Below are 23742 nucleotides of genomic sequence, written 5' to 3' on the forward strand. Positions count from 1 at the left end.
CTCTGCCATGATTTCCTCTGAGACTCTTTTCCCAACACACCCCCTGAAGCAGCCCTGGGCTGAGGGGGACCTGCTTCCTTCCTCCCAGTTTCTGTGCTCCCAGAATCCTCACCTCCTTGCCTGGCCAGACCCCATCTGCTGGGAGAGAGGCCCAGGCCCATGGCCTCCTCCTTCAGACCTGCGGCAGGGGTAAGGAGCACCAGCTGGTCAGCCCATGGGCCTGTTTCACAGCCACTGCTCTGAGCTGACTTATGGGTGGTCAGAAAAGATGGTGGGGCCACTCCCCAACCCCACCAGGTGGGAAGCCAGGAGGAGCCCGTCCACCCAGTGTGCAGTGTGAAGGAAGGGAGAACACACACAGTCGCTGTTTTTGTTTGTTTGTTTGTTTTGCTTTTTGTTTTTTTGAGATAGAATCTCGCTCTGTCACCCAGGCTGGAGTGCAGTGGTGCGATCTCGGCTCACTGCAACCTGTGCCTCACAGGTTCAAGCAATTCTCCTGCCTCAGCCTCCCGAGTAGCTAGGATTACAGGCGCCCACTAATTTTTACCATGTCCAGCTAATTTTTACCATGCTCAGCTAATTTTTCTATTTTTGGAGACGGGGTTTCACCATGTTGGCCTGGCTGGTCTCGAACTCCTGATCTCAGGTGATCCACCCGCCTCGCCCTCCCAAAGTGCTGGGATTACAGGCATGAGCCACCCCGCCTGGCCCACACACTGTTGTTTTTTGACCTCTCTGCATCTTTGCAACACCCCATTTAGCAGAGGGCACTGGCTAATAGCACAGGCATGACTAACAGCACAGGCATGACTAATAGCACAGGCATGACTAACAGCACAGGCATGACCTTCTTGAGGACACGCCGGGTACCCAAGCCCATGTGGCTCCAAGTCCTCAAGAGACAATCTTGCTACTTGTCTCTGGTTCCCCCCACCTTCACCAAGTCTTGGGGCTGGGGAAGAGGATGGCACAAAATGGGCACAGAGCAAGCACAGGGCACAGTGTCCTGGGTTCTGGGCCACAGTTCCAGGAGTCAGGAATAGGCACTGGCTGCTCATCTGGAGCCCCTGCCGGAAGTGCTGAGGCAACAGCCCCGACCCCCAGGGAGGTGATCACAAGATGCACCCCGCAGGGTGTCTAGCCTGGTAGTCAGGTGACCCTGGCTTTTGAGCGGGTGTAGAAGCAGCTGGAAGTCAGCTCCCATGGGGAGACAAAGGCCCAGGTTGTGGGGAACACACTCGGTTCGTTACGTTGAATCAGATGCAGCTCAGGCTGAGCACAAGGTCAGGAAGTGCCCAACTCCAGGGGGCACCATTCACATCCTTGGTGGGCCTGGTGGGCTCAGGAAGAGCTGGGAACATGAATGTGTCCATGTGGACTGTGAAAACTGCAGGGTCTGGGCAAGGGGTGCTCAGTAACCATCTTAGCACCTGTCTCCAGAGAACTGGCTTGGGGCTAGACCAGGGACAGAAAGCAAAGGGAGGACTGCCATAGAACCAGCATCACCCCTCAGGCTGGCCTAGGGCGCTGGCTGCCAGCATGAAGTCCCAGCTAGCTAAGAAGGGTAGGTGGGGATAACCCCACTAGCCAGGGAGGTCACTGTGTTCCTGACCCAGTGCTGGGGAGCTGAAGGAACCTGGAACCCAGACCACAACCTGGAGCCAGGAGTGTGGAACTGGAACTTGGAGCCCAGAACCCAGAAGCTGGAGCCAAGAGCCTGAAGCTCAGAACCTGCAGTGTGGAATATGGAATCGGAGCCTGGAGCCCAGAATTTGGAGCCCAGTGTCTAGAACCAGAGCCCCAAGCTTGACACCCAAACCCAGAAACTAGGGCCAGGGGACTGGGTCTCAGAGCCCAGAGCCCAGAACCCAGAGCTTGAACCTGAGAATTTAGAGTGCAGGGCCTGGAGTTCCCAGCCGGGAGAAGATCCCAGAACCTGGAGATGAGCTCCAGGCCTGAAATACACAGCCTAAGACCTGAAGTCTAAAGCCAGACCTCAGAGCTTCAGGTCCGGACCCGGACACCAGAGCCGGGGCCCGCCTTGGTAGCATGCTGTCAGCCTCCCTCTCTGGCCTGGTCCTAAGGCCAGTGTGATAGGCTAGAGCCATATGTGGAAGCGAGCTGCAGGGGAAGAGGTGACTTCTGAGAAAAGCCCAAAGCAGCCTCAGCTCTTTTGGCCACAGACTTTGGCCTTATCAGTAAATGAGTGACCAGTGCCTTGGCCACCAAGATTAATAATTCACGCAGGGCACTTATCCCCTAAACAGGCACGAGGCATTCTCAGGTCAGCCAACCCTGCCCTGGACCCATAGCATTTATTTTAGCCTTGGGCCCCTATCTGGAAAATAGAACTTGGAAGAGACAATGTTTCAGGGCCTTGCCTGCTCTGTGCTGGGGCCAGGCAGCTCTGATTGAAGTCCAGGCTCTCCAAGAGAGGACACAGTCAAGGAGGCCAGGAAAGCCATTGCTTTGTTACCCAAAGGGAACCCACCGGTGAGAACCACTTTTTTGACAACAGATATAGAGGGGATGTGCCCCTGATGTGTGCAGCGCACACTCGTGACTGTGTGCATGGCAATTGTGCTGGTCTGAATGCCGGGATGAGACGTTCACTGCCATACACCCAACGTACAGCACTGTGCTGACTCATCGTGGAGCTTAGATGTTTGTTGAATACATAACATGCTTGTGAGAAGAGGTAGGAGCTCTCAAACTACGCTGATGGGAAAGCCTGTTATGCTGTTATGAGGTTATGCTGGTTATTAGTCAGTTTCCCATCCCCCCAAAATGAAAATCCAGGTCATGGACAGAATGTTCTTTCTTTCTTTCTCTCTCTTTCTTTCTCTCTTTCCTTTCTTTCCTTCCTTCCTTCTTTCTCTTTCTTTCATTCTTTTCTTTCTTTCTCTTTCTCTCTCTCGCTTTCCTTTTTTTTTTTTTTGAGACAGAGTCTTGCTCTGTTACCCAGGCTGGAGTACAATGGCGTGATCTCGGCTCACCACAATCTCCGCCTCCCAGGTTCAAGCAATTCTCCTGCCTCAGCCTCCCAAGTAGCTGGGATTACAGGCATGCGCCACCATGCCCGGCTAATTTTTTGTATTTTTAATAGAGATGGAGTTTCTCCATGTTGGTCAGGCTGGTCTCAAACTCCCGACCTCAGGTGATCCACCTGCCTCGGCCTCCTAAATTGCTGGGATTACAGGCGTGAGCCACCGCGCCCGGTCTCTCTCCTTCCTTCCTTCCTTCTTTCTTCCTTCCTTCCTTCCTTTCCTTTCTCTCTCTCCTTCTTGTTTCTTTCCTTTTTTTCTTCTTTCCTTTCTTCTTTCTCTCTCTTTTTTTCTCTTCCTTCCTTCTTTCCTTCCTTCCTTTCTTCTTTCTCTCTCTCACTCTTTTTTTTTTGATGGAGTTTCACTCTTGTCACCCAGGCTGGAGTGCAGTGGCATCATCTTGGCTCACTGCAACCTTCACCTCCTGAGTTCAAGCAATTCTCTTGCCTCAGTCTCCCAAGTAGCTGGGATTACAGGTGCGCGGCACCACGCCTGGCTAATGTTTGTATATTTAGTAGAGACGGGGCTTCACCATGTTGGCCAGGCTGGTCTCGAACTCCTGACCTCAGGTGATCTGCATGCCTTAGCCTCCCAAAGTGCTGGGATTACAGGCGTGAGCCACCGCACCCAGCCTCTTTTATTTATTTATTTATTTATTTATTTATGTTTTTGACACAGGGTCTCGCTCCGTCACCCAGGCTGGAGGGCAATGGTGCAATCACAGCTCACTGTAGCCTTGCCTTCCCAGATTTCAGCAATCCTCCCACCTCAGCCTCCCCAGCTACAGATGCGTGCCACCACACCTGGCTAATTATTTATTAATTTTTTTAGAGGCAGGGTCTTGCTATGTTGCCCAGGCTGGTCTTGGACTCCTGGGCTCAAGTGACCCTCCCACCTCAGCCTCCAAGTGCTGGGATTACAGGCCTGAGATTTGGAGGGGATGCGCCCCGACGTGTGCAGTGCACACTCATGACTGTGTGCATGGCAGTTGTGCTGGTGTGAATGCCGGCATAAGATGCTCAAGGGTTCTTCTTCCCTTGACCGTCTTCAACTTTAGGTCCTGCGGAAAACCCACATGCAGCAAACTGTGCATTTAAGGAGCACATGGCTCTGAAGAATTGCAGAAACGGCTGGTTGTGCCAGCCTCCACAGCTTGCTCAGTTCCTGGATGTGCACATTTGTTCTTGGGATCGTTCTCTCTCTCTCCGTTCAGCAGTGATGCCTCTCCAGGAGAAATGGTTTTCATTGGTGTGATGAAATTTAATATATGTCAGCGTCTCATATTCACGCTGGCGATGCTGTCTCTGCTCCCCCGCCTCCCACTCCTTCCCACACCATCACAAGCTGACTCCTCCCCCAACATGCCCTCCCAGGTGGCTGACAGCCCTCGGTTGTTAAAGCCTCTCTGTTCTCAGATTACTTGACATCTTAGCAGCACTTGACCCAGCCAACCAGGGTGTCTCTCTCAAAATGTGGTCCAGCCTGGCTTCTGAGGTGGCTTCCTCCTGGTCCGTGGCTGCTCCTCTCAGTCTCCCTTAAATGTGGGTGCTGGCCAGGTGCCGTGGCTCACGCCTGTAATCCCAGCACGTTAGGAGGCTGAGGCGGGTGGATCACAAGGTCAGGAGATCGAGACCATCCTGGCCAACATCGTGAAACCCTGTCTCTACTAAAAATACAAAAATTAGCTGGGCGTGGTGGCGGGTGCCTGTAGTCCCAGCTACTCAGAAGGCTGAACCAGGAGAATCGCTTGAACCTGGGAGACAGAGGTTTCAGTAAGCTGAGATCGCGCCACTGCACTCCAGCCTGGGCGACAGAGCGAGACTCTGTCTCAAAAAAAAAAAAAAGTGGGTGCTCCTCTGGGCTTGGCCCTGGCCCCTTCTCTCCTCCTGTACATGTCCTCCCTGGGGTACAGTTTCTCAGGCACGGGCTAAGGCTGGCAAAGCAGGTAGGAAGCCAAGTCACCCTGGTCCTTCCAGGCTACTATAGGATCCTGGGCTTTATGCTAAGTGGTTAGCAGGGGCAGGTTTCAAAAGGAAGAGGAGGTGACATGATTAACTTGGCCTTTTTTTTTTTTCTTTTTGAGACAGAGTTTTGCTCTTGTTGCCCAGGCTGGAGTGCAATGGTGCGATCTCGGCTCACTGCAACCTCTGCCTCCTGAGTTCAAGTGATTCTCCTGCCTCAGCCTCCCGAGTAACTGGGATTACAGGTGCCCGCCACCACGCCCGGCTAATTTTTTTGTATTTTTAGTAGACATGGGGTTTCACCATGTTGGCCAGGCTGGTCTCGAACTCCTGACCTCAGGTGATCCACCTGCCTTGGCCTCCCAAAGTGCTGGGATTACAGGTGTGAGCCACCGCGCCCGGCCTAGTTTGGCATTTTGAAAAGATTGCTGTCTGCTGCTTTGGAGCATGGATCAGGGGCAGCAAGGGCAGAAATGGACAGAGCACTTGGGAAGTGACCGCAATGACCCAGGGGAGATGACAGGCCCAGTCCAGGGAGGTGGCCACAGAGATGGCTAACAGCAAAAGATCAGGGAGCTCCTGGAGCAATAAAATTGGGAGAATTGAGGACTGAGTTGGAAACGAGGAAGTGGAGGGGAAGGAAACAGCAAGGATGTCTGCTTGGTGCCCGACCCAGATGGGTGGACGGTGTGCTGCTCACCAAGATCAGGAAGAAGGAGGAGGCCCAGGTTTGGGGTGAGAAGCACAGTGCGTGCTTCTGGCTTGCAGAGCCAACTGCTCGTGCCAGAGGCCGCTCAGAAAGCCTGAGCAGACGGAGCTTGGCACCTTCCCTCCAAAACAGCTCCTCCTGCTGGGTTCCTTTCTCAACGCGAGACACCCCCAACCAGGCAGGCTCTCAGCCCAGAAAAGGTCTGGGGAGGCCATGGCGAGAGCCCAGGTGCACAGACAAGGTGGGACTCACCACCCAGGGGGACACACAGACTCTGTCACTGGCCAGGGAGGAGGCAGGCAGTAGGCAGGGAGGTGCTGAAATGGCAGAGAGGCTGGCAAGAGATACGTTGGTGCTGGAATGGAGCTGCTTTCTCTGCTGCTTGTATGAGTCCCAACAGCAGCTCTGGTCAGATCCAGCATTTTCTCACTTTCACTAGGGCTGTAGCCCCAAAATAAATCTTTAGAAGTGGTGGCTGTGTAAATCAGCAGCATTTTGGAATTATATCTCTTGATGGATTTGATCGATAGCTAACTGCCTCCCCCACTAAACCCAGAGCTCCGTGACAGCAGGGAAGGCAAACTTCAAAAATATCAAAAAGCACAACCTTATTAAAAAGGAGAAACACCCCCAGTTCACCAGGAGCACCTTGGATTCAGCTGCTCCTGCCAAGGGTCTGAACTGCACGGGGGAGTGGAGAGAAACAGGTCACGTGGGCCGGGGTCTCTGGGCCCGCTGTGGGGGTGTCAGTTTGCTAATAGGTGGAGACACTCGATGTGACATTAACAGCACCTTCAAGCCCAAGGACCCAGAGATTCTGACACAAGAACTGAGAACTGATTGCATTTCTGTGACTCAGCGACACCCTCCTACCTGGGCATGAACCCAGCCCCAGCCAAAGATCCAGAGACCCGACTCCCATCTCTTTCCTTTTCCTCTCTCCCTCCCCGTCACCAATTCTACTGGTCAGATGTCCCTGGGATGCACCTGTCCTCCCCAGCCCCTCCGTTCCCATCTGAGTTCAGGCCTCATCATCTCCTGCCTGGACCATTAGCCTCTTAACTGGCCCCTCCGCTTCCAGGCTCCCTTCCATATGTCCAGGCTCCACCCCGGGGGCCATTCTAAAAGGCAGATCAGGCCCATCCCAGTCTGGCCAGCGGCTCCACATTCACTCAGACTCACATCCTGGACCCATGGTCGGGCATTAGAGACCTGCCACGATTCAACATTCCACGGCCTCTCCAGCTTAGGTCCTCATCTCACACTCCCTCTCCTCTGAGCTCCCCCTGGGAGACTTACAGACACCCCGACGCTTGGCAAGGCCATAGGATGTTTTTGTTTGGTTTGGTTTGGTTTTTCTGAGACAGTCTCACTCTGTCACCCAGGCTGGAGTGCAGTGGCACGATCTTGGCTCACTGCAACCTCCGAAGGCCATAGGATGTTTGGGTCATTCCCTGGGGAGTCCTGTCAGGCCAGGAATGAGGGGACCCTGGGAACAAGGTGCTGAGTGGCATCAGGGTCTCTGCCTGCAGGCGGGGGATGTGTCTGGGTCGTGGTTGACGGGGAGAGCCTGACCATAGATTCCCCATGCAGAGCTGATGATTAGCAATTAACTGGGAGGAATCTCAGGGGTGAGGTTAATTGAGGAACAGAGGGAGGGCAGCTAGGGTTCCAGGGACTTTGCCCTTGACCCGAGAGTATAAAGAGGAGGGTCTCAGTTCTCCTCAGGGCCCTGGAGGCTTCATTGAGCTGCTGAGCAGAAGCTGAAACACAGAATTCCAAGGTGAGCCCAGGACCCTCACATCCCAACCCCACCCCCAGCTCTGAGTAGGAAACAGCCCAGCACCCCAGCCCCTTCATCTGTGTCCTATCTGCGCCCACCCCCACCGTGCCCCATATAACATGTCAGTCCAGCCAAGCGCGGTGGCTCCCACCTGTAATCCCAGCACTTTGGGAAGCCAAGTGGGCAGATCACCTGAGGTCGAGTTTGCACTAAAAATACAAAAAATTAGCCAGGTGTGGTGGCAGGCACCTGTAATCCCAGCTACTTGGGAGGCTGAGGCAGGAGAATCGCTTGAACCCACGAGGCAGAGGTTGCAGTGAACCAAGATTGTGCCACTGCACTCCAGCCTGGGCGATAAGAGTGAAACTCCATCTCAAAAAAAAAAAAAAAAAGGACTCCTGCTCCTTCAGGACTTGAATTCAACTCTTCACACCCCTACAACAGCCAAGGACGCTGGGACAATGCGGGGAGTGCTGAGGCAGATCAGGGCACTCCACCCCAATAGCCAAGACTCCTGGGGCAGTGCGGGGACAAGCGGGGGCTGAAACAAGCCTGTCAGTGTTTGTTCATTGCCCCTTGAGGGGGTGGATGGGGAAAGGAATTCATTGTGAGGGGAACCCAGGAACTCGGGATCCGGCCCAGGGGATCTCCGTGTGTGCCCAGCTGACCCCATGAGAAGGCAGGTGTCTGCAGCTCCTCCTTGCTCTCCAGGTGGGCAAAACTGAAGCCCGGCCCAGCCCCAGCCCACACCTGCAGCCACTGCCAACACCACGTATTCCCTGGCCCCCTCCAGCCCCAAACAGGCTGGGTGTCCTCAGTTCTCAGTGTCTTTTATCAATGCTATATCCAAGCCTCTGGTTCGGAGCCTGGGCTAGAGCTCAATAATACTCATTGAATGAGTGAATGGTGAATGAATGATCACCTCACCACCACCACACACACCCCTCCGAGACTCACATGCAGGTGCCCAGCACAGATGTGCACATGTGAGTCTGCATGTGAGTCTCGGAGGGCTGTGGTGGTGATGATGGAGGGTGTGGTTTGCTGGGTGTGTGTTTGTGCGTGTGAGTCTCGGAGGGGTGTGTGTGTGTGGTGAGGATGGAGGGTGTGCTTTGCTAGGTGTGTATTTGGAATCATGCGCCATGGGGGTTTGTGCAGGTGAGGGTGTGTGGGCATGAGTGTCCCGGACACAGCTATTGTCATTCAGCGTTGCTGAGACCCACTGACCTGCAGACCTCATAGTGGGTGCCCAGGATGTTGTCCTACGGAGAGAGGCTGGGGTCCCCTGCTGTCTCCCCACTCCCAGTCCGTGGGGGGCATGTGATGCGAGGGACGGCCTTTGCCTACGTGCCCAGCCCTCAGGGTAAGTGCTGCTCCCACACCCTGGACCCTCCTTGCCCACGGTTGCCCACATCCCGGGTGAGGCCACTTCCCCCGCCTGTTCCTCCCCACCTCCCCACTTTGGGGCCCTGGGGCTCCTGACCAGGCTCCCTCCCTAGTCCTACACAGGATCCCGGGGACCTCTGCCTATGCCTTCCCCAGCCTGGGCCCTGTGGCCCTTGCTGAGCACACCTGCCCCTGTGGGGAGGTCCTGGAGCGCCATGAACCACTGCCTGCCAAGCTGGCCCTGGAGGAGGAGCAGAAGCCAGGTGGGCCTGGGCTGGGGGTGGCAGAGGCGGCAGCAGTCCCTGCCCTGGCCTCTGCCCACTATGCTCATGGCTTCCCCAATCCAGAGTCCAGGCTGGTCCCCAAGCTGTGCCAGGCTGGCGCCATGCTGCTCAAGGTGCCACTGATGCTCACCTTCCTCTACCTCTTCGTCTGCTCCCTGGACATGCTCAGCTCGGCCTTCCAGCTGGCTGGAGGTAGGGCCCGGGTGGAGGAGACCTGGGAGGGGTTCCTGAAGGGCCTTGGACAACGCTGGCTCATGCTCCCCAGGGAAGGTTGCTGGTGACATCTTCAAGGATAACGCCATCCTGTCCAACCCGGTGGCCGGGCTGGTGGTGGGGATCCTGGTGACCGTGCTGGTGCAGAGCTCCAGCACCTCCACATCCATCATCGTCAGCATGGTCTCCTCTGGCTGTGAGTTGGCCCACCAGGGTGGGGAAGAGCTTGGAGGGGCACCCCAGGAGCTGGGAAGGGTGGCAAATGGGGAGCGTGACCCCAGTAAGGCTGGCCTCCATTCAGCCTGACTCCTGTATCAGCCAGGGACATGAGAGGAGCCCAAACTGTAGCTGTATGTGACCCAGATGATTTATGGCAAGGAACTGGCTTCCCCAATGGTGGTTTGTCTGGGCAAGTCAGGAATCCGTAGGCCAGGGCATTGGAAGGGCAGGCGGGAACTCTCAGGTGGGCGCCGACACTGCAGTCCAGACAGGGCAGCGTTTCTCCTTTCTCAGGGAAGCCTCAGTTCTGCTCGAGGCCTTTCATTCTATTGGATGAGGCTGACCCAGGTTACCAAGGATAATCTCCTTTTCTTAAAGTCAGCTGACTGTAGACGTGAATTGCATCTACAAAACACCTTACAGAACACCCAGGCTAGTGTTGGGTTGAATAACTGGGTACCACAGCCTAGCTAAGTTGACACATAAAACTAACCATCACTGGCCAGGCGCGGTGGCTCACGCCTGTAATCCCAGCACTTTGGGAGGCTGAGGGGGGCAGATCACGAGGTCAGTAGATCGAGACCACCCTGGCTAACACGGTGAAACCCCGTCTCTACTAAAAATACAAAAAAAAAAAAACAACAACCAAAAAGCATTAGCCGGGCGTGGTGGCGGGTGTCTGCAGTCCCAGCTACTCAGGAGGCTGAGGCAGGAGAATGGCATGAACCCAGGAGGCAGAGCTTGCAGTGAGCCGAGATCATGCCACTGCACTCCAGCCTGGGCGACAGAGCGAGACTCTGTCTCAAAACAAACAAACAAAAAAACTAACCATCACACTCTGGGGCATGTGTGCACACACAAGCACAAATCTCTATTTGCACATAGGACATGGGCCCACGAGCCCTCATAACGAAGGCCTCACACGCACACACGTTCACATCCATACACCATGTGCAGCACGTGTACATCTACTCGCATGGATGAATGCACACACCTGTAAACGCACAGCCCGTGCCCACATGCACCTGTGACGCCAACGTTAGGCAGACTCAGCAGCATGGCAGGAGCAGCCACTGGGGACTGGGACGTGGGTAGGAGGCCTGACAGGAGTTGTGCTGGTGCAGGAGCTGGGTGACAGGAGTTGTGCTGGTGCAGGAGCTGGGTGACAGGAGTTGTGCTGGTGCAGGAGCTGGGTGACAGGAGTTGTGCTGGTGCAGGAGCTGGGTGACAGGAGTTGTGCTGGTGCAGGAGCTGGGTGACAGGAGTTGTGGTGGTGCAGGAGCTGGGTGACAGGAGTTGTGGTGGTGCAGGAGCTGGGTGACAGGAGTTGTGCTGGTGCAGGAGCTGGGTGACAGGAGTTGTGCTGGTGCAGGAGCTGGGTGACAGGAGTTGTGGTGGTGCAGGAGCTGGGTGACAGGAGTTGTGCTGGTGCAGGAGCTGGGTGACAGGAGTTGTGGTGGTGCAGGAGCTGGGTGACAGGAGTTGTGGTGGTGCAGGAGCTGGGTGACAGGAGTTGTGGTGGTGCAGGAGCTGGGTGACAGGAGTTGTGCTGGTGCAGGAGCTGGGTGACAGGAGTTGTGCTGGTGCAGGAGCTGGGTGACAGGAGTTGTGCTGGTGCAGGAGCTGGGTGACAGGAGTTGTGCTGGTGCAGGAGCTGGGTGACAGGAGTTGTGCTGGTGCAGGAGCTGGGTGACTGTCAAATTCATTAGGACGTCTTCTCTTCTACCAGTGCTGGAGGTGAGCTCTGCCATCCCCATCATCATGGGCTCCAACATCGGCACCTCTGTCACCAACACCATCGTGGCCCTGATGCAGGCGGGGGACAGGACTGACTTCCGGCGGTGAGGGGGGCTGGGGGTTGGGGGCTCGTGCCTGGGGGAGGACAGCCCCAGATGCCAGGAACCCCAGGCGTGACTGTGCACTGGCTCGAGCCTGCCTTGCAATGTGCCCTCCCTGCCCAGGGCCTTCGCGGGGGCCACGGTGCATGACTGCTTTAACTGGCTGTCAGTGCTGGTCCTGCTGCCCCTGGAGGCTGCCACTGGCTACCTGCACCACATCACTCGACTTGTGGTGGCCTCCTTCAACATCCATGGTGGCCGTGATGCTCCTGACCTGCTCAAGATCATCACAGAGCCCTTCACGAAGCTCATCATCCAGGTGACAGCAGGGCCTGGCATGGGGTGAGGGTGGGGGTAGCAAGGGACCCAGCCTCCTTCACTCCCCCTGCCCACATCTTGCCCACAGCTGGACGAGTCCGTGATAACCAGCATTGCCACTGGCGATGAGTCCCTGAGGAACCACAGCCTCATCCGGATCTGGTGCCACCCAGACTCCTTACAGGTGAGTCCCAGGCCTAGCCCCAGGTAAGAGGACTCCCTCTTCAGACTGTTGGTTTCATTGTCTGTTCAAAATGCTCCAGATAGACCTTGAAGATCATTTAGCCAGGAGAGGGCAAATATGTGGCCCTTCTACTGTGCTTACAGTAAACATTGCTAATTCCTCCCAACTTCCCACATTGCCTTAGGCAGACATCACCAATCAATTAAAGTTGTTATGTAATTGATCTAGCCCAGTGGTTCTTGAAGTGTGGTCCCAGGCCAGCATCTTGTGTACCGTGTGGGAACCTATTAGAGATGCAAATCACCCTGCCCTTCCCTAGACCTACTGAATCTGGAAACCCCTGGGAGCGGGGCCAATGGCCTATGCTTCAGCAGTTCCTCTAGGTGTGCTCAGTGCTCAAGTTTGAGAACCGCTGATCCAGCGCAACCCTTGGGTTTCACAGGTAGAGACACAGGTTCAGAGAGGCTAAGAAACATGCCAGAGCTTATCCTACCATGTCAGGGCCTGAGCACCCTAGAGGGGTTAGTGACTCAGCTGGGCCATGTTTTGGGACCCAGGTGACGTGGGGAGGAGACAGAGTGCTATAAGGATACCAAGGAAAGTAACAGGAAGGTGAGCTGTGTGGAGAACTCCTTGGAGATGTAACAGCCGCTTGTGCTGGCATCGGGGGTTCCTTCTCCTGGAGACTGCCACAGGCGGGAGTCCCTTGTCCTTCTGCACTGTTTCTGCTGCTTCTAATACTGGGAAGATCTGTTTGAATCAAGTGGATGCTCATGGACCACCCATTATGCCAGGCTGATGAGGAAGCAGGCAATTAGCACACTTCCTTACTCAGCTGTGAAAAGGCAAATGCTTCATCCAAACCACAATGCACCATATTTGCTTCTCCCTGATGCTTGCATGTGAGACATAACTCCATTTACAATGAGATATGAGGAAATCCAAGCCACAGCACAGCACAGCACAAGCCCTTCCCCTTCCCCTTCCCCTTGCTGCTTCTTGTGACTGGACCTTTACCCTGGTGCGAACAGAAAACACTCATCTGACTCGCCCTGCGATGGTCCTTTGCGTCTGAAGTTGCTCCAGCTCAGCCTCTGAGTGTTCAAAGCAGCCTTACATAAAAAAACCCCAGCGGGCAGCTTTTACGCTGACTTCATGACCTCTTTAATACATCAACCACTTTCTCACGAGCTCTCTGAGCACTCTTAGTGCTCTCTGACTCACCACAAGCCTCTCTACTTCATAGCAAAATCTGGAAGGGAGAGAAATCACACACTTTGATCTTCGCAAAAAGCAAGCCATGGAAGACAGCTCTGTTCCTCACTGCCCCTGAGCTCCCTGCCGGCCACCTACTGCAGCTTCCGGCAGATCTCAACCAGCAGCCTCCACGTCCTCACTTGAAGTCATCCTCACCCAGGTTCACTCTGGGGAGGCCGCCCTTGGGCCTTTCTCTACGGCTGCAGCTGCCACTTGTCCAGCTGGTTTCTCTTCCTCACTCTACCAGGAAATGCTTTCCTTAAACGCTTTCTGCAGGGCAGGGTCTCATTTCCTCGGCTTGGAGAGTAGCTGGTGGGTGGGACCCAAGCTCTCACTTTCATCCCCTTTCTGGGACAGCGCCCCGAAGGAGTGTGACTCACACAGCAGTGGATGTGCTTGGTCTTGCAAAATGTGAAGTGCGTCCTGGCTCTTCCTGCCCAAAGACGGGCCACAGAGTCTCCCCGTGCTCCCTTCCAACCTGTTCCCATTGACTCCAACTTTCACCATGCTGGACCTGAACCAGCCCGAAACAGTCTCCAGGGAAGCTATGCACCAGGGAGAGGAGGCAAGTCCAAGGCCTTCCAGATGGGGAAAGCAGCAGCAGCGGCAGTTGAGTGATCAGACACTTGAGTCTCCCGGGACCCTGACACCGTCCTGGGAATCACCTTCTTATGTGGCCACACTGTGGACTGTCAACTATACCTGCCTGGATTAAACAAGCATCTTTTGAGGACTTGCAACCTGGGAGGCAGGGATTATCACGTCCCCCATTTTACAGACGAGGAGCACTGAGCCCCAGAGAAGTGCAGTGGCTTGCCCAAGTCCATGTAATTGAGGTAGGATACAAATCCTGGTAGAATCCTGACTATCTCGTTGCCTCTCTCACTCACCGGTCTGACATTCTACTATGTATGTCTGCTTCCCATGCTGCCCATCAGGCCTGAAGGCCACCAGGTGACCATAGCCACGTGGAGACGACTCCAGAGGTAGCGGGTGTTGCTCTAAGGAGAAGTTCTCCTTTTCGCCACCAGGTGGTGCTGCTGGCACAGTGCTCTCCCTCGGCTTCCAGAAGAACAAAGGCCCTAGAGCTCCCCTTCCTCTGAGGGGGAAACTGCTGCGCTGGCCCACATCCTGACAGTCTCCTGTGAGCTTAATCACCTCCTTCAGTCCCCAGAAGGGGCCTCTTTAATTTAGGGTGTCCCTATAGGCACTTAAATCCCAACTCCCTCTTCCAAAATGCTTCCAACTAGCCCCTGGGAAAAGGTGGGTAGCATTATGGACTTCATGCTGCAGAGGAGGAAACTGAGGCCCAGAGAGGCTAAATGTTTGCTCTGGTGACACACAGCTGGGAACGGCTCAGCTGGGGTATGGGCCCAGGGCTGTCCACAGGCCCATTCTGTTCTTCCCACAGAGCCCACCACCCGCTTCAGGCCCCTCCAGCCTCTCCTACCCCACCCCAGGCCCAGGCAGGGATGGGCACATCTTGGGAAGATGCCCCCCAGATCCTGGGCCTCCCAGCTCTTTTATCTAAGCTGGAGTTTCCATCTTCTCCCTCTGCCCCACAAGGAAGCCCCAGGGCCTGCTCCCTCCCGGCAGTTCACTCTCTGCCTGGCTTTGTCCCTCCTGCCAGCTTTACCTTCCTCTCTTGTACTTTAGGGTCTCTGGGCTCCCAGCCAGGGCCACACAGTCCCAGGCAAGAAGGTCAAGGTTCTAAAAACCCAGAGGGCTTGGCCCTGCTGCTGCCCCTGCCAGCCCTAAGTTGGGACCCCAGTAAAGTTCCCCATTCTCCTCCAGCCTTCCCAGGGTCCCACAGTCCTCCCCACAGAGACCACTGGGCCCAGCCCAGGTTAGGTCAGTGGGGCACACGTTGACCAGGCACCTACTCATTCAAGGGGTTGTCTGCTACCTCAGCATCCAGGCTGGGTACTCCCAGGAAGGTCCAGCAGGCTCCTCCCCCACAGGGCTAGGGTTCTCAGGTTCATCTGCAGGGGCCACTGGTCCTGACCTAGGAAGTCAGTCACACACACAGCCTCCCAACCATGTGATCCTGAACGGGCTCAGCGAGGGAGAGGGTCACTCCATATCAGAAGACAGTTTACCGAAGGCTCATCATGAGCCAAGCCCTGTGATGAGCGCTTTAAACACATTCCCCCTGTAACCTTTACAGCAGCTCCTCTATTATCCTGCATTAGAGAAAACAGGCTCTGAGAGGTGACATGGCTTACCCAGGGTGGTTGGTATAAGAAGCAGGATTTGAACTCAGATCTGCCTAACAGCAAACACCTGGCTCTCTCTCTCCCTTACCCTCGCAGCAGTTACCGTCGCTTTCCCAGCCTGGTTTTCTCATCTAGCCCATCGCAGCCTATTTTTTCCAGGCTTCTTGGCCTGCCATTCAGGCCCAGTCTTGATGGGTCCCCAAGGCCCTGATGTGGCGAACTGGGAGCACAGAAGAGCACATTGCCCCATTCAAGGGAGCACATCCCGCTAAAATAAACCCGGATGTTACACCAGACGCCATAAAAGTTCTTACCTTGGCCAGCATGGTGGCTCACACCTGTAATCCCAGCACCTTGGGAGGCCGAGGTGGGTGAATCACCTGAGGTCAGGAGTTCGAGATCAGCCTGGCCAACATGGCGAAACCCCATCTCTACTAAAAATACAAAAAATTAGCTGGGCGTGGTGGCAGGGGCCTGTAACCCTAGCTACTCGGGAGGTGGAGGCGGGAGAATCGCTTGAACCCAGGAGGCGGAGGTTGCAGTGAGCCGAGATTGTGCCACTGCACTCCAGACTGGGCAACAGAACAAAAACTCTGTCTCAGAATAAGTAAATAAATAAATAACTTCTTAACCCAACAAGGCTACAAATGAGTTGTCCACAGGCCAGACTGGCCTGCTTCTGCTGACCTTCGTTGAATTGTAAAAGATAACTCAAAGTGGTCGCCAATATCTACAGATTGGGAGTTTGTTGCTTTCGGGAGTTTTTCATTTTTTGAGATAAGGTCTTGCTCTGTCACTCAAGCTGGAGTGCAGGGGCGTGATCATAGCTCACTCCAGCCTCGACCACCTGGGCTCAAGAGATCCTCCTGCTCCAACCTCCTGAGTAGCTAGGACTACAGGTGTACACCACCATGCCCTAATTTTCTTTGTGGAGACAAGGTCTTGCTATGTTGCCCAAGATGGCCTCCCACTCCTGGCCTCGAGTAATCCTCTCACCTCAGCCCCCCAAAGTGCTGGGATTACAGCCATGAGCCACACTGCACCTGGCCCAGATTGGGAGATTTCATCTAGAACTTCAGAGTTGTGGCTTCTCTCATAGAAATTGGGCAATTTAGCCACACTAGGCTGCGTCCCTGGATGGTGACAGTGATCAGGAGCTGAGTAGCTACTGCTGACTCTACAGGCCCAGCAGAAACTCTCCCCACCTCTTCCACACACAGCCCGAGCTGCTCACTTAGGTTACCGGCCCGGACCTGTGGCCTTCTGAATTGTAGGGCCTCCCTGGGGAGCCCCTTTGTCTCACTGACAGTAGGTGGGCAGAAGAGACGTGTGGGCTGGGCCCTCTGTCCCCTTACACCCCCTGAGGATAAGGAATTGATCTAGAGGAGAATGGAGCTAGGGCTAAGGGTGTCTTGGAGGAGAGGAAGGAGCCAGGATGCTGGGGAAGGGGCACCGAGAAAGGGATGGGTAATAAAAGATGAGGAAGGGGGAGTTTTCAGAAAAAGAGGAACATGTTCAGCAGCACCCAATGCCACTGAGAGAAGGAGAAAAAGAAAGACAGGAAGCCACTGGATGTGGCCCCAGGGAGAGCTGGGCCAGGGGAGTGACAGGGCAGAACACACAGAGGACCAGATTCTTGTGTGGCAGGCACTTTCATCCACATGTCCTCAGTGGAAGAGACAGGCTCAGAGAGGGCAAGAGACCCATCCATGGTCACAGAGCAGGAGGCCCATCTCCATCTTCCCCATCTCTCCCTAACCCCCATCTCAGCCCCAACCTCAGGCTGTGCTTTCCTAATTCACTAAGTCACCCTCCTCCTGATCTAGGCTCCCACCTCCATGTCCAGAGCAGAGGCCAACTCCAGCCAGACCCTTGGAAATGCCACCATGGAGAAATGTAAGTGCCTGCAACATGGGAGGTGTCCTGCATGGCAGGGGCAGAGCCTAGCAGTGGCAGGGCAATCCCACACAGCCACTGTTGTGTCCAGCCCCAGGAAGCATGGCTGTCAACCAGCCCAGCTCCTGAGCCTGGGTCAAGCTCCGGTGTTGAGGCTCAAGGAGCCTGAGATGGGGCCTTAGGATCAGAGCCCAACTGGGTGGCAAAGGTGGGGACCTGGGAGCCAGGTGTGGGGTCAGCTGTCAGGAGCTCCACCCCCTGCAGGCAACCACATCTTTGTGGACACTGGCCTACCGGACCTGGCTGTGGGGCTCATCCTGCTGGCAGGATCCCTGGTGCTGCTGTGCACCTGCCTCATCCTCCTAGTCAAGATGCTCAACTCCCTGCTCAAGGGCCAAGTGGCCAAGGTCATCCAGAAGGTCATCAATACGGGTGAGCTGCGAGCAGTTGACTGGGCAGGGCCACAGGATGGGCCTTTCCAGATCCTGCTAAGTCCTGTGACTGCCTTGATCTGGGTAAACCCTACCATCTCTGAGACTCAGTTTCCCCATGTGAACAAAGAAGGTGGTTTCTGAGACCACTGAGGTACTGACAGCTGGAGACCTGTGGCTGCCTCTGGCTGTGGTTCCATTTTAGCAGGTGGAGATGCTCAAGGACCATTGTTTGATTCAATCAACAAAGAGTCCTTAAGCCCCCATTGTGTGACAAGGGAGGTGTAGTGCCAGGTATACAGAGGTGAGACAAACAGAGTTGGGTCCTGCCCTGAGGGGCTCACAGCCCAGCAGGGGGAGGACAGCAATGAAAAATACGTGAGATTGTCAAATGGCTCACACCTGTAAATCCAGCACTTTGGGAGGCTGAAGCAGCAGGATCACTTGAGCCCAGGAGTCCAAGACCAGCTTGGGCAACATAGTGGGACTTTGTCTTTTTTTTTTTTTTTTTTTTGAGACAATTTCACTCTTATTGCCCAGGCTGGAGTGCAATGGCATGATCTTGGCTCACTGCAACCTCCACCTCCAGGGTTCAAGTGATTCTCCTGCCTCAGCCTCTCGAGTAGCTAGGATTACAGGTGCCGGCCACAACACCCGGCTAATTTTTTGTATTTTTAGTCGAGACAGGGTTTCACCATGTTGGCCAGGCTGGTCTCAAACTCCTCACCTGATGATCCACCCGCCTCAGCCTCTCAAAGTGGTAGGATTACAGGCATGAGCCACCATGCCCAGCCGAGACTTTTGTCTTTACAAAAAATTTTAAAATTAGCTGGGCATGGTGGTGTGCTCCTATAGTCCCAGGTACCCAGGAGGCTGAGTGGGAGAATCGCTTGAGCCTAGCAGGTTGAGGCCGCAGTGAGCTATGATGGCACCACTGCACTCCGGCCTGTGCAACAGAGTTCAAAAATAAATAAATAAATAAAAATAGAAAAAGAAAATGAATTAGGAATAGGAAGGAAAATTAATTAGGGGGATAAATTCAGAGAGAGGTACCTGCCAAGGACATAGCAAAAATGGCAGTGCAGTAGGGTGTGGAAGAGATGGCTTCCAATGCGCTGTTTGAGGCCGCTCAGTGCAGCTGGCATTTGAACAGACACAAGCAGCCACGATGCGGATGAAGAGCACTCTGGGTGGAGGAACAGTATGTGCAAAGGCTCAGAGGCAGGAACCAGCATGGCAGGTCCGTGGCACAGAAGGGTGGCCAGTAGCTGGCAGGAGCAGGGTGAGCAAGGGGATTGGCTGAGTGGGGTCAGTGAGGTGGCACGGAAGGAGCCAGAGCATGGGGTCTCCAGGCTCTGCTCAGAGCCTGGACTTTATTGAGGGTAACATGAGCACTCAGAAGACTTGGGGTAAGGGAGCAACACCATTTGATTTTCATTTTCCCTTTTTTGTTTTTTGAGACAGAGTCTTACTTTGTCACCCAGGCTGGAGTGCAGTGGTGCAATCTCAGCTCACTGCAACCTCTGCCTCCCAGGTTCAAGTGATCCTCCCACTTCAGCCTCCTGAGTAAACTGGGATTACAGGTGTGCACCGCCACACTCAGCTTTTTGTATTTTTAGTAGAGACAGGGTTTTGCCATGTTGGCTAGGCTGGTCTTGAATACCTAGCCTCAAGTGAACCTCTCGCCTTGGCCTCCCAAAGTGCTGGGATTACAAGTGTGAGCCACCATGCCCAGCCTCTTCCTATTAACCATAAATTTTTTTTATAGAGATGGGCTCTCACTATGTTGGTCAGGCTAGTCTTGAACTCCCAGCCTCAAGTGATCCACCCAACTCAGCATCCCAAAGTGCTGGGATTATAGGTGTGAGCCACCTTGCCCAGCCTTGGTTTTCATTTTAAACTTCATGCACTGGGAGGGGCCGCATGACAAGTACTAGAATAAGGGGTATCATGGGGCTGTGGGAGCTCAGAGAAGGGAGAAAAAGTCTGCTCCAGAGCAGGGGGTCAGGGAAGGCTTTCCAGAGGAAGTGACATCCATGCTGAGTCTGAGGATGAATATTCAGATGCTGAGTAGGATATTCCCAGCAGAGGGAACAGCCCCATCAAAGGCACAGTCGCCTGACGGAGCCAGGCTGAGAAAGGCCTTTAATCCAGGAGCAAAGAGGCCAAGTGGAAGCAACTGCAGTGGGAGCAAACCCCCATGGAGGTCGTCTCTCCCAGTGCCCCCCTGGAGATCCGCTCTCCCAGTGCCCCCCGGAGATCCGCTCTCCCAGTGCCCCCGCGGAGGTCCGCTCTCCCAGTGCCCCCGCGGAGGTCCGCTCTCCCAGTGCCCCCCCGGAGGTCCGCTCTCCCAGTGCCCCCCCGGAGGTCCGCTCTCCCAGTGCCCCCGCGGAGGTTCTCTCTCCCAGTGCCCCCGCGGAGATCCGCTCTCCCAGTGCCCCCGCGGAGGTTCTCTCTCCCAGTGCCCCCGCGGAGATCCGCTCTCCCAGTGCCCCCGCGGAGGTTCTCTCTCCCAGTGCCCCCGCGGAGATCCGCTCTCCCAGTGCCCCCGCGGAGATCCGCTCTCCCAGTGCCCCCCCGGAGATCCGCTCTCCCAGTGCCCCCCCGGAGATCCGCTCTCCCAGTGCCCCCGCGGAGGTCCGCTCTCCCAGTGCCCCCGCGGAGATCCGCTCTCCCAGTGCCCCCACGGAGGTCCGCTCTCCCAGTGCCCCCCCGGAGGTCCGCTCTCCCAGTGCCCCCGCGGAGGTCCGCTCTCCCAGTGCCCCCGCGGAGGTCCGCTCTCCCAGTGCCCCCCCGGAGGTCCGCTCTCCCAGTGCCCCCGCGGAGGTCCGCTCTCCCAGTGCCCCCGCGGAGGTCCGCTCTCCCAGTGCCCCCGCGGAGGTCCGCTCTCCCAGTGCCCCCGCGGAGGTCCGCTCTCCCAGTGCCCCCGCGGAGATCCGCTCTCCCAGTGCCCCCGCGGAGATCCGCTCTCCCAGTGCCCCCCCGGAGATCCTCTCTCCCAGTGCCCCCGCGGAGGTCCGCTCTCCCAGTGCCCCCATGGAGGTCTGCTCTCCCAATGTCCCCGCTCTGACCCCAGCCTGCTGGGATGCGGTTTCCTTGCAGACTTCCCTGCCCCCTTCACCTGGGTCACAGGCTACTTTGCCATGGTGGTGGGCGCCAGCATGACCTTTGTGGTCCAGAGCAGTTCTGTGTTCACCTCGGCCATCACCCCACTCATCGGTGAGTGCCCATGTAGAGGTGGAGTGGGGTGGGCCAGGGCTGGCAGGGAAAGGGCCAAAGGAGATGCTGGGGGTCCCACTTCCTCTCCCTCTGTCCCCAGGTCTTGGTGTGATCAGCATTGAGAGGGCCTACCCGCTCACACTGGGTTCCAACATCGGCACCACCACCACGGCCATCCTGGCTGCCCTGGCCAGCCCCAGGGAGAAGCTGTCCAGCGCTTTCCAGGTGCGCTGGGAGTGTAGCCTCGCCTGGGGCAGGATGGAGCTGCCTCTGGGGTGTGGGGCCTGACAAAGGTGTGACAACATGGAACAAATATTTTGACTGCCTACTAAGGGCCACCTAATATGCTCAATGAAACCATTATGGGCAAAGTAGACCCAATACCACCCTCGAGACCTTAGCATCTAATAGGGAGACACTGCTCATAATTACACCAATAAATAGCAGTGAGTCGGATTTGCACCATAAGGAAGAGGAAGAGGAAGAGGCACTACAAAAGAGGGCCTGGAGCAGTTTGGGGAATCCATTGCGGGGGTCAAGGCCGCAAATGGCAAAGGGGAATTATTCTAGGAGCAAAGGAGTAACTGACAAGCCAAGGCACTGACTGAATGAGGGTCCAGAAACTGACATCAATCCTTTAGCTGCTGGATTTTGGCAGTATCTGCTGGGGGATTCCTGTGCGAGGGGTCAGTGGGGAAAATGTGGGGAGCTCAGGGCAGTAGTTATTTACCAACTGGTCTAGAAGTATTTCAATATTTGCATAGCCAGCATAGCCACCTCGGGGTGATCTCGGGGCAGGGGGCACATCACCCCTAAGTGGAAACTTTCCTGCTGCCCAGACCAGATCGGGGTTCCTATCATCTACCCCTGCTGGCCTGACACAGGACCTGGGAGCCAGTGCCCATCTCAGCCCCTCTGCCTCATCCCCTGCAGATTGCCCTCTGTCACTTCTTCTTCAACATCTCGGGTATCCTTCTGTGGTACCCGGTGCCCTGCACACGCCTGCCCATCCACATGGCCAAGGCGCTGGGGAAACGCACGGCCAAGTACCGCTGGTTTGCCGTCCTCTATCTCCTTGTCTGCTTCCTGCTGCTGCCCTCACTGGTGTTTGGCATCTCCATGGCAGGCTGGCAGGTCATGGTAGGTGTGGGCACGCCCTTCGGGGCCCTGCTGGCGTTCGTGGTGCTCATCAATGTCCTGCAGAGTCGGAGTCCCGGGCACCTGCCCAAGTGGTTACAGACATGGGACTTCCTGCCTCGCTGGATGCACTCCCTGAAGCCCCTGGACCACCTCATCACCCGCGCCACCCTATGCTGTGCCAGGCCTGAGCCCCGCTCACCCCCGCTGCCCCCCAGGGTCTTCCTGGAGGAGCTACCCCCTGCCACACCCTCCCCCCGTCTTGCACTGCCTGCTCACCACAATGCCACCCGCCTCTAGGCAGTGGGCCCAGACTACAGCCTGGAATGGGGAAGGCCTGGGGTGGAAAGGCAGGGGAGGGAGGGTGTGTGTAGGTATGTGCATGTGCCTGTGCCACCCTGGGTGCCAGTCTCTCCTTCTGTAGCTCCGCAAAGCTCTGGGCTTGTGTGAGAGTGTCGGTGTGTGTGCATGTGTGGGGGTGAGTCTGCATGTGCACCTGTCATGTGTAGAAGCTTGTATTTGTGTACAGGTGTGCCAGCCCATGCACGTGTACACAGACACACCTGTGGGAGGCTGTGTGCAGGCTGCAGGATATCTGGGTATGATTTCAGGTCCTCTGCACGTGTACACATGACTAGGATAGGCAGGAGTGAGGGTGGGTCTGGGTATATGACTGTGCAGCTGTTTGTGCATAGATGTTGGTGCCTGCGTTACTGAATTTGCACACCTCCTTGCCACTTTCCTTCCTCCAAGATACCATCTCCTCATCCTAACCCAGGTCTTCAGCACCACCACAATTAATTCCCTTCCCAACACTTGCCTGATGGAAAAAAAACAAAGGAATTAAAACTCTCCTTAGGCATTCGGAAGTCTTTTTGCTCTCCATCAATGGCAAAGGGAAGACCAAGCCAGGGGGTTCAGCAGCACCATCTCCCCTCAAAGACTGGCTGCAAGAGCAGCCTGCCCTGCCCAGGCCAGGTGCAGTTCCAGAGAAGCCAGCCCTGCAGGCTCACCCCAACCATCTGCCTGGCCCTACCTTAGTGAGTCCAAACCACAATTCAAACTCCCTGGAAGCCCCTCCTAGGCCTGGGGCCACCCCCAAGGCAAGTGTAAGGAGGATTCTGCACCCCCATCCCCTGACCCCCACCTGGCTGAACTTCCTCTGGTCTCCCTCTGCCCTCTAAATTCACCCACCTCAGCCACACATCACTCCTTCTTGCTGGGATAAGATCAGGGCTCCAGAATAAGTGACAGGTGGGGTCTGCCATCAGGGCCGCTGGGGGAGGGGACGGGAAGGGTGGGGGTGGGCAAGAGAGGCCATGCCCTGGGCCCCAGCACATGGAGGGCAGGGACCAGACACCCTCCTTCCCACTTTTGTCCACTATCTTTGGGCAATAAACCAGGCCTCAAACTTACCCAAGCTTTTCAATTCCCCCTCCTCCATAGGTCACCCTGAAACGGAGGCCTGCAGAGTGAGACTCCCGGGTAGGGATGCCAGAGTTCCTCCCTCTAGTCCAGGGACTCCTGCGGGGCCTTTTCGAAGGCCTGGGGAAGGCAGGATGTAAGGTCTCAAACCCAATTGCGATGGTGTTGGACATGAGCCCTCTCAGTAGGCCCCCCTTGGAGGAATGTGGGCAGAGATGCAGA

General features: G+C 55.8%; 1 protein-coding gene across 6 annotated transcripts in view; it reads left to right on the forward strand.

Moving 5' to 3' along the window:
- The first annotated feature begins 2428 nt into the window (after positions 1-2428).
- The window catches only part of SLC34A1 (solute carrier family 34 member 1), a 33712-nt gene continuing 12398 nt past the window's right edge, over positions 2429-23742 (forward strand). The window contains exons 1-13 of one of the 6 annotated variants that reach the window (XM_024356815.3): positions 2429-2493; positions 8705-8860; positions 8997-9146; positions 9231-9359; positions 9433-9576; positions 11329-11440; positions 11561-11756; positions 11844-11939; positions 17239-17308; positions 17573-17740; positions 20842-20958; positions 21059-21183; positions 21892-22487. In XM_024356815.3, the coding sequence (XP_024212583.2) occupies positions 8752-8860; positions 8997-9146; positions 9231-9359; positions 9433-9576; positions 11329-11440; positions 11561-11756; positions 11844-11939; positions 17239-17308; positions 17573-17740; positions 20842-20958; positions 21059-21183; positions 21892-22395 (1920 nt within the window). In that variant the 5' untranslated portion in view covers positions 2429-2493; positions 8705-8751 and the 3' untranslated portion in view covers positions 22396-22487. Of the gene's footprint in view, positions 2494-2674; positions 2699-7421; positions 7498-8704; positions 8861-8996; positions 9147-9230; positions 9360-9432; positions 9577-11328; positions 11441-11560; positions 11757-11843; positions 11940-13185; positions 14062-17238; positions 17309-17572; positions 17741-20841; positions 20959-21058; positions 21184-21891; positions 22958-23742 lie in introns of those variants that run through there. The other 5 variants (XM_024356816.3, XM_016954344.4, XM_024356818.3 and 2 more) reach the window with 5 other exon arrangements.

This window comes from Pan troglodytes, chromosome 4 (assembly GCF_028858775.2).
Source record: "Pan troglodytes isolate AG18354 chromosome 4, NHGRI_mPanTro3-v2.0_pri, whole genome shotgun sequence".
Taxonomy (NCBI): Eukaryota; Metazoa; Chordata; class Mammalia; order Primates; family Hominidae; genus Pan; species Pan troglodytes.